Source organism: Xyrauchen texanus, chromosome 31 (assembly GCF_025860055.1).
Source record: "Xyrauchen texanus isolate HMW12.3.18 chromosome 31, RBS_HiC_50CHRs, whole genome shotgun sequence".
In the NCBI taxonomy this organism is placed as follows: Eukaryota; Metazoa; Chordata; class Actinopteri; order Cypriniformes; family Catostomidae; genus Xyrauchen; species Xyrauchen texanus.
In genome coordinates, this window is record NC_068306.1 from 22,629,745 (window position 1) to 22,640,239 (window position 10,495).

Here is a 10,495-nt window from a genome sequence, read left to right on the forward strand (position 1 = left end):
CCCTCAGCCAATCAGATAGTCAAGATTTTAACTGACTGGCGTCAAAACCAGTAGGAGAAACAGCCGTCAAAAAGGTTTCGCATGGTGTGGTGTCATGAAATGAGAAAGGTGAGGAGTTTTCGGAGGTACATTTTCGAGTGGCCTTCAGTAATACATTGTACACGAATACATCATAAATATACATTATATTATTGTATTTTTTTATATTACATTAAATGTATTTATTTTTTACATATAAATTATACATGTTAACATGGTGAGAGTTTGGAGTGGTTTGGAAATTTTAAGAAAGAAGGAAGTAAGAATGAAAGTGTATAGCCAAATTATTACATTAATATAACCAATCATTTGCACAGCTTATGTTTTCAAATGAACTTGTACCTCTTGTTTACCACTATGCTCCAGTGGAAATCATTTCCCAGCAATCTAAAATAGACCGTTGTGTCAACGGGAAATTACCCATTAGCATGGTCTGAACAGCATCTTGACCACCCAGGTTCATTTATTTAGTTATTTTGTTTTGCTTTCTTGACCGTGTACACTGGCACAAGTCAATAATTTTTTATACATCTCACTTTTAGGTGTAAAAAAAAAAAAACATTTGGATTGCTTGAGAACATAGTTTAATATAAAAATGAATGAATTCATTAATTTAATTAAAAACCTAACAAATTCCCATTTAGCTGATATCATCCATTTTATTTTATTTGTAGGTTCATGCATCTTCTCATATTTTATTCAATATTTTATGAATTAAAGAAATGAATGTACATAGTTATGCTCCATAATGGAACTTCTCTATCAAGTTAAATGTTTATATTCATGTCTGTCAAAGGGTGGGCATATGGAGCTGAATGTGGAGTCAGGGCAGCAGTATGATCCAACTGACACCAGATCTTTTGCAGGTCAACCACTTGCTGATGAACCTCCATCAGCTATACCTTCATGTGACTGTGCCATTTCATTGATTATAATAATCACTGAATATTTCAAGATTATTCTCATAACAGAATATCCTACTCTTTTTTTTTTTGCCTCAATGTGCACCTGCAACATGTGATTTCATTATGTGATCTTTTTAAAATTGAAAACATGCATTAGGGTAAATTAGGTTAATGTCAAACTATTAATCAAACATTCACTATACTGTGTATTGTGTATATAGACAGAATAATTTAAAGACCTTAATAGATTTTTTTTTTTCTCATTTGGGTGATATTGAAGTGTCCTTTTGCATTATCTATGCTGATTACTGAAAAAGTGCTACTTATTTATTTTTAATTACAAAATGATATCAGTTTCTTTGCAGAATTTGTATGCAGTTGTGCACAGTTACTGAGTAGTCTGACCTCCATGCTTTATCTCATTGAATACAGCCGTTGCCTAGAGCAAGCAACTCAGCCAACCACAGAAAGCAAATGTCAATAACTCACATAAGTATGACAGGTTACTGGAATGGCAGGTCGCCTGCCCTGAAAGTTCATTTTCCGACAGAGAGAAGTAGAATGGAGTATATGAAAGACCATTTTGTACAAATGATTATATTTTGTTGCCTACATTGGCTTTAATTTTGTTTATGGATGCCTGAAAACTTATTTCTACTTTGATTTTACTCCCCAGAACATTTAACTTGCTACAAATATGCTTCGAGTCAGATGAGATGAAGCACAGCATGGGAATACATCTCAAAGGAGCAACATGAAAATGATGAGTTCATCTGAGCTTAAACTGGACTGCAGACACCACCTATGAAATGCATCCTTACAGATATGTTTGGGCAATGGAAACTGATTAGTGTTACAATCCCAGACTCAAACATTCAGATTTCATTCAGCCATGTGGAAAATAGGTAACTAAAAGGTCATGTTTCAGGCATTTCAAATGCAACATCTCTGATAGTTCTGGTATCTTATTTGTGTCCTAATATTTAAGCATCACTCTTAAGAAATTGCTTGTAAGTTAATTTAAAAGTATATAGTTTAAATTTAAAGTTAATTTAAAACATATGTATGTCAACGTGTTTGCTTTATTGATGGTGCAGATGTGTTGTCAGGAATGTTAAGTCAACCGATTATAAGTGTACTAACCATGTAAAGCTGACAAAGATTATCCCAAAATTGTAGAACATTTAAAATTGCACAAAAAAAAAGAAAAACATCCCAACACAGTGTTTGTTTATTCATTGGTAACATATCTACTATGGACAAAAAAAAAAAAAAAAATATATATATATATATATATATATATATATATATATATATATATATATATATATATATAAAATGTTTTGTGCTTTGTTTACACTGGATTATGTAATTGTGACTTGGTTCGTTGCCAGTTTCATAATTTGTTGACACTGTCTGTATTTACAGTGCTAATTATATCTTTATATTATATATATATATATATATATATATATATATATATATATATATATATATATATATATATATATATATAATTAAAGTTGTATTAATTTAATTAATATTAATATAAGTTAAAGATTGCATAATTAAAGTTTATGAAATTTTGTTATGATATTGAAATGTGTAAATCATAAAAATAGGCTAAATAAATTTGGGATTGTATTAAATGATATAATTGATTATGAATAAATATACAGGTATATATAAAAGTTTTATGTTTTAATTTTCCTGGAATCATAAGCAGCAGTTAATAGGCAAAACTAATCGATTATCTACTTGATCTGAGTTCTAAGAAAACCAATAGACCATCTTGTTTTGACAGATGCAAACTGCATTTTGGTGCTCAATGGCCAACTATCACATGGAAGATGAGGGGAGGGCCTTAAGACCCCAATGAAGAAAATGAGTATAAACATGAGTAAGTCCAGAGATACAAGCACATTATTGGACAGCATTCTGTGAGTATGTTAGTTGCTTATTTATCTCAACAAGACTGCATGGCACCTAACATGACTGAGAACATAATTGTGTAGATTCATCTTAAATTCAAAATGAATTCAAAGCATTTCAAAATGGTTATAAATCATTTGGGAGAAGAGTACCATGGAAAAACTAGAAGAAAGCAAATATTCATTGAGCAGAAGAAGAGGAGGTGAGTAAATATATATATTTGTCAACAAACAATATTTTTATTATGTTTCCTTTTCCTGTTGAACTTGGTTTTATATATATATATAAAACCAAGTTCAACAGGAAAAGGAAACATAATAAAAATATTGTTTGTTGACAAATTATGGATTCTGAGTGCAGAACTATTTGAATGTTTGAAATATTGAGCATGGATTATTTGATTGAAGCTGCATTTGCAGTTATTGTTAAATGCTTTGTGAGTGGTGGAAATGCAATCATTAGCACTAACCTGAATAATTGGGTCAAAACTAAAAGACTAAATAGTTTTAACAATTTTTATTGATATCATTACATTAATGTGATCTCTTAATGAAAATTGTTAAGTTATTATCTGTTCTTATACAAAAGTCATGATTATTTACAATTATTTGCAAGCCACCAGACAAACTTAACCACATTTACTCTATTACTTTAAAATGTCTGTTTCTCTCATATTAAGCTATTTTAGTTTTCTTTTAACATTATTCAGAATAAAAATATATATAGATAAAATCATTGTATGCAAAAATGACAACATTGATCCATTACAATTTTGGAGTGAGTGTAAAAAAAGAGTGTAAATGCACATTGGGATGTATTCTCAGAAGGCATGACATTGTATCAGAAGCTGCAGGCAACTACGCATGTTGGTGATAAGACAAAGTGACGCAGTAGTGACGTCTCTTTTTTCATTAGTAATAGTGCTGACGTCTGTCTTCTGGGAAAATTATGGCTTCAGTCAATTTGCCCTCATCTTAATTACACTTACTGAGAATCAGGCCAACAACAGTTTGGTTGGTCCCTGGGAAAATTGTCCTATTAATTAATTTAAAGGGATAGTTCATCCAAAATAATGAAAATGTTGTCATCATTTACTCACCCTCATGCTATTCCAAATGCATATGACTTTCTTTCATCAGTGGAACTGAGTCTTTTGGGTGAACTAAACTAAACCCCAAAACAATTACATTTTAAGTGCAATGTTATAGATAGCCTATGTTTAATATGGTTTAAAGACTTATAGCCAGGGAAAACTTTGAATGCTGGTTTATTCTTCTAATTGGCTGTAATGATCATACAGGGTCTGCACAGAATGGAGAAAAACATGTTCTCGCTTGGCGGCACAGAGCAGGAGGAGGAAAGAGAGCCAGCTGTTCAAGGAGTTAACTGCTTTGTTGCCCCTGGACTCGAGTATGGATGGTCAGCGAGACAAAGCTTCTGTCATAAGACTCACAATCGCATACATGCACCTGAGAGGCCTTCTCAACTCCTCTGCTCTTCCTATGATGACAAAGTCCTCTCCATCTTTACCAGGTAGAAAGAAAATAGGTAGAAAGTAGAAAAGAAGTTGAAACAAAGTAAGTTATCTAAAGTCCATTGTGATTGTAGGAGTTTCGGCTAAATCTCATGAGAGGGGGTTGCTTGATTCTGCCCTCGGAGGCTTTGTGGTGTTGTTGTCTTTGAATGGCAAGGTCATCTTCACCACTAAGAATGTCACTACACACACTGGAATTAACCAGGTGATTGCACTAAAACGTGCAAATGAAGATCATAATATAATGTAACCTCTCATCTATTAATGGACCCTTTTTACAAATCTGGGTTTGGAACGTGGATGTAAAGTATAGCGGATGTGAATGAGAGACCACAGCAAATATTAGTTTTGCATTCTCAATTGCTCCAAAAGTGAAAGAAAAGAGAAATGGATTATGGCAGCCAGATGACAAAAAGATACCAAATTTACTATCACAGCACTGCTGATTAATTAATGCTGGTACAAAATATAAGAATTATGTTATAACTTTACAATAAATAAAGAAAACGTAAAACAAGATAAAAATAAAATAATTATAATTATATATATATATATATATATATATATATATATATATATATATATATATATATATATATATATATAATGTAGTTTGCTACATTTGCTCCTTATTTAGCAGTGCAAATGTAGCAAACTTATATATATATATATATATATATATTTTTTTTTTTCATTATTTAGTATAAAGTTATATCATAATTATTATATCTTATATCACAGTCTGTAAAAAGGGTCCATTGCATAAAATTTGGCATCCCTTTACTGACATTTACAAAAATGCAATACGTTTCTCTTGTAGATGGATTTGATTGGAAGAAGTTTGTTCGAGTTTATGCATCCATGTGATCAGGTGGAGGTGAAAGATATCCTCACAAGACTGATTGGTGAGCATGAAGTTTAATCCATGAAAACCAGTTTGTATTGTCCAAATATGCAAATGCAGTTTGTGATTCATTTCAATTTCAAGTTTACATCTGATTTGTTACTGATCATTCAGGAAACCAAGGATGGCAGGACTGTGAAGTCTTCCTCAGAATAAAAAGTGGAGTAAACCAGAAGCTGGCTTCATGGAAAGTAAGAATCTACTCTAAAAAATAATTGACTATTTATTTACTATTAAGTAATTGTCTTATTTTTCAGTCAAAAATATCTAAACATACTTATAACAAGATACATTTACTTAATTATATTGGATATTAATGCTTGTTTTCATATGCAAATAGTTTTTTTTCTTCTTCTTGTTTTAAGCATAAATCTAACTAAATGTTTCTTGTTTAAAGGCTGTGTAGTTTCTGCACCACTAGCGTCTCCTAACAGAAATGCAAAATAATGATTCCAGAGAACACCCCTTGTCTTCCATTGGTTATACAAACAGATAGTCCCACCCCAAACTCACATCACTGGTTGAATAAATGTTGTTGTGTCCTTCTAGTCAGCCCATGAATTTCTGAAATGTTGGATGGCAGGTGAAGACTTTTCATATTCATTAGTAAAGTGCTAACTGGTTTGTTATGGTTGGGTTTAGGGGTTGGGAAAGGGTTGGGTTATAGTTTCTCCAACCAGTGAGGTAGCGCTTTACTCATGAATATTAATAACTCTTTCCCTGATATCCTACATTTAAAAAATTCATGATCGTGCACACAAATAACTTTATTTAACAACAGTTGACTTAATTGTATTTAACTATACATATTAAGCTAAAATAAGACATTTTTTTTACCATTGAAACAATTACATACGTCATCTTTAGGATATAGATTTTCCTTTATGAAATGTAAGACAATAAGAAAATATTACAAAAAATAAACTAAATGAGCGCACTCTCTTCATTGTTATCCATGTTTACAGATTATTCAGTGCACTGGAAAGAAAAAGTCATCTAGTACATCAGGATCCAGCTGTCTGGTTCTTCAATGCAGGGCTCTGCCAATGGAGGAAATCATTGAAATGGATGCAACGCTGAATATAAGTGCATTTCTGAGCGTCCACAGCCCTGACATGAAGTTTACCTACTGCCACTCAAGGTACAACCTCAGAGATACTGTTTTAAGTGCAAAGCTAAATGCTTTTTGATCCTTTACATGTTTTCTGTTTGAAGCTATACACCTGTATTTTGTCTTAGAGTTGTGAAGTTGATTGGCTTTAGAGACACGGAGCTGATTGGCCAATCCGTGTACCAGTACTATCACCCATCTGACTGCCAGCAAATCCACAAAGCACACATCTGCTGTAAGAAAGATATTTTGTAATCTGTTTTCCACTTTTGTGTGCTTCCTTTGACTTGATTTTACCTGATGTGTTAAATTTGAGCCCAAAAATGAACATTCTCATTATTTACTCACACTCATGATGTTTCACACCTGTATGACTTTCTTTCTTCCGTTGAAGATAAAGGGAGATATTTTTGAAGGTGGCTCATAATACTCATAGGGCTTTTAAGCTCCAAAAAGGACAAAAATGCATCAATGAAATCAATAAAAAGTTGTCCATAAAATGTGTGTGGTTTATACCAAGTCTTTTGAATCCAAGTGAATGGTGCGTCACATCAAAAGTAATAGAACCCCATTATAATCAATGATGCTGTCTACACTGGAAGCGTCCTTACACAGCTACTACACAAATTATCTAGTTTAGAATGTTCCTGTCGATGCTTTCAGTGCAGATAGCCTCAAGCCGTTGCTGCACGTTACGTCAAAGAGCGCTCCCAGTTTAGACAGGGTGTAAGGACTTTGACCAGACTTTGGTGCGTGAAGGTACTGTATATTGTACCAGGTTTGACTTAGACTAGCTCTCAAATATAATTTGCACTTCTGCAAGTTCAAACTTGTCATGTTGTGTTTGGCTCTGAGACACATGCAACATGCCAAATTTTGTGTCTCAGAGCCAAACACAACATGCCAAGTTTGAACTTGCAGAAGTGCAAATTATATTTGAGAGCTACAGGATCTAACTGCATCAATTGGCAACCCCTTGTCACTATGTGCTTTGGTTGTATGGAAATGAGCTGCACAAACATTCTCCAGAATATCTAAAAAAAGATTAATATGGTTTTGGAATGACATGAGTGTGAGTAAACGATAACAGAATGTCTTAATTTGGAATTAACTATCCCTTTAATGGTGTTCAAATATCTGCAACAGTGCTCTCCAAGGGACAAGCGTCGACTGGGAAATATCGACTACTGCACAGAGATGGTGGCTATGTGTGGGCAGAGACAGACGCGTCAGTGGTGTGTAACAGTCGCACTGGCACACCAGAGAGTGTCGTCTGCATCAATTACATTCTTAGGTTAGAAAATAAAGATTCTTTAATTTAATTTGCCTATGATGTGAGGTGTGAATGAGACAATAAGACATGATTTTCTGTAAAGCTGTTTTGAAATGACACAAATTCTGTGTTTAACGCCTCTCAAGAAGATTTCATCTAAGAATTAATATTGCAGATCATCACCAACACATCCCCTGTCCATGTACTGTATGTTTCACTACAGCGGAATAGAGCAGCCCGATGTGGCATTTTTACTGGAGCAGACAAAGCAACTGCTGAAACCATTTGACTCCCTTTGCTCAGAACACCAGACTGTCCCGCTGTCTGCAGCCCTGCAAGATGGACACAGTCCCAGAACCGGAACAACAGCAATCCAACACAACAATTTGGAAGCATCCCAAAACCAAAGAGGTAAATTGAATAGACAGGAAATATACATATATTTTTGTAATAATTTAAAGATATATCATGGTGTTGATTTGACACTTTTGCTCAGGGGGTAACAGACAGGAAGATCATGAATGCTCCGAGATGACACATAAAACTGAGGGGTGCTGCCATTTTATGTGTGTGAGTATAAAAAAAATAAGGCAATTGATAGTTCCTTGTAGGATTCCTATATTTTGGAATTTACCGTGTTTGTGTGTAATAAGCTTAAGTTGTGCTTCATCGTAGGATCTGTGCGAGCTAGACTTAGACAGTTTGGCACCATATATTCCCATGCATGGAGAAGACTTTCTGCTTACTCCCATTTATGACGGGACAATGGATAGCCCTGAACTGAATGTGTATGGTCTATCACTAGACAGTCCACAATCTAAACTCAACCCTCAATTTCAAAATCTTGAGGGAACAGTCTTCGTACCTGTGAAGAGCCTTACACACACCCAACAAAGCATCAGTCACTATTTTCAAACAAACAGGTGTGTTTCTTAAAAAAAAAAAATACAAAATGTTCTGTTGTACAAAATATGCATTTTATGTTGCTGGACTGTTCTTCTCTTAGCTATACTTTAACTAAGACCCAAGTAATTCTGTTATAGGTTCAGCGATACATCTAAGCTGATATCAACCAAGCAGTGGAATGACAGCCAAGAAATTGTGAACAGAATTTCAAAGGTGAGGTGATCATGTGCAGTGGCCCCAAAATGTATTTGGGCACTTAAGCTACACTCAAAACATGTATGAAGGTCATAGCATTAGATAAACAATATAAGAAAAAATTATAATAAGCACACTTTTCAGATAGAAGTTTGTTATATTTAGTTAAGTGAGAAAGCTAATTAAGTTCTGAAAATTTTATTTTTTTGCAGAGACCATTTGTTTTAATGGATGGAAATTCATATATTTTTAGGTGTAGCATAAGAGTACAAATATTGCAGTTTACCCTTATGGCATTCTGGATGTGTATGACTTTCTTTCCTCTGCTGAACACAAACAAAGACTTTTAGAAGCATATCTCAGCTCTGTTGGTCCATTCAATGGAAGTGAATTGTCACCAGAATTTGAAGCTCCAAAAATCTCATAAAGGCAGCATAAAAGTAATCCATACGACTCCAGTGGTTAAATCCATATCTTCAGAAGTGATATGATAGGTGTGGGAGAGAAACAGACCAACATTTAGGTCCTTTTTTACTATAAATTCTCCTCTCTGCCCAGTAGATGGTGATATGCACAAAGAGTGCAAAGCACCAAAAACAAAAGAAGAACGTGAAAGTGAAAGGAGATTTATAGTAAAAAATTAATAAATTGTATATTTGCATATTGATCTGTTTCTCAACCACACTTGTATTACTTCCAAAGACATGGATTTAACCATTGGAATCTTATGGATTACTTTTATACTGACTTCTGTCATTTGTGGAGCTTGAAGCCACCATTCACTTGCGTTGTAACAACAGAACTGAGATTTATTTCTAAAACGATATTTGTGTTCTACAGAGGAAAGTCATACACATTTGGGATATCATGAGGGTAAGTGAAATTTTTGGGCCGAACTATTTGTTTAATATTATCTTAAACTACCCTGAAAATATATTCAAATTAAGACACCATTAAGTTATTAGACCATTATGTCTCTCTAGATTCAGTATAATTACCAACCCCTCTCAACTGAAAGTGAGACTCGTCATTGGAGGAAAAACATGAAAGTCTTGCAACATCCCAGTAGAACACACTATAACTATGGTAAGACATAAGTTTCAAACTTCAATTAAACAATGTTCTCTCAATTTGTATTGCACATTTTGTACTTTTCATATTTCTATTAGATGGATCAACAACAATACCATGTGGCAGAGTCCAGAATACACTGGGATCAAAGTTCAAATCACTTCAGGTCTCAAAGAATCCCATGCATCATGAAGTGGCTTCTCCTCAGAACAGAAGACATCACACTGATGGGAAAATACACCCAACACCTTTCACTCTGCCTGTGCTGAGCAGGTGGGAGTGTGAGGTCAACGCTCCTCTTGACCCCACGTCTTATTTGCTCCAAGGGAATGAACTTACAGCTGTTCTGGACCAAGTGGCTTCAAGAGTGCCTTTGTGGTGACATGAAACAAAATACATAGATCTACAATGGACATTTTGATACAGTTATCACTTTTATAATACATATATGTTTGTCATTCAGATAGCATTATAATAGCAACACGTAATACTTTCATATTATCATACAATAAAACATCAGCTCCGTTTGCACTGCTAAATCTTAAGTGATGTCTGAGTTTTCATCTAATATTGGGCTTTGTACTGTAAATCAATCCTTTCACTGCATCATACTGATATTACAATG

General features: G+C 34.0%; 1 protein-coding gene across 2 annotated transcripts; it reads left to right on the plus strand.

Annotated features, from left to right (window-relative positions):
* Positions 1-1,491: 1,491 nt before the first annotated feature.
* Positions 1,492-10,296, plus strand: hif1al2 (hypoxia inducible factor 1 subunit alpha, like 2). Of its 2 annotated transcripts, none has more exons than XM_052100395.1 (15): positions 1,492-1,849; positions 2,749-3,078; positions 4,177-4,409; positions 4,485-4,615; positions 5,231-5,315; positions 5,429-5,505; positions 6,280-6,455; positions 6,554-6,660; positions 7,572-7,719; positions 7,874-8,109; positions 8,195-8,268; positions 8,374-8,621; positions 8,742-8,817; positions 9,783-9,885; positions 9,969-10,296. In XM_052100395.1, the coding sequence occupies exons 2-15, from the start codon at positions 2,978-2,980 to the stop codon at positions 10,250-10,252; spliced, it is 2,079 nt and encodes a 692-aa protein (XP_051956355.1). In that variant the 5' UTR covers positions 1,492-1,849; positions 2,749-2,977; the 3' UTR covers positions 10,253-10,296. The 2 variants fall into 2 exon arrangements, with proteins under 2 accessions (XP_051956355.1, XP_051956356.1); XM_052100396.1 differs by having other exon boundaries at positions 1,497-1,849; positions 7,922-8,109.
* Positions 10,297-10,495: the final 199 nt, after the last annotated feature.

What these genes read in the sequence shown, in the direction of transcription:
- hif1al2 (XM_052100395.1), top strand. Translation starts at nt 2,978, where the DNA reads ATGAATTCAAAGCATTTCAAAATGGTTATAAATCATTTGGGAGAAGAG. An exon ending in CCACAAAGCACACATCTGCT is followed by an intron (nt 6,661 to 7,571) that starts GTAAGAAAGATA and finishes TATCTGCAACAG; the next exon opens with TGCTCTCCAAGGGACAAGCG. An exon ending in CACTATTTTCAAACAAACAG is followed by an intron (nt 8,622 to 8,741) that starts GTGTGTTTCTTA and finishes ATTCTGTTATAG; the next exon opens with GTTCAGCGATACATCTAAGC.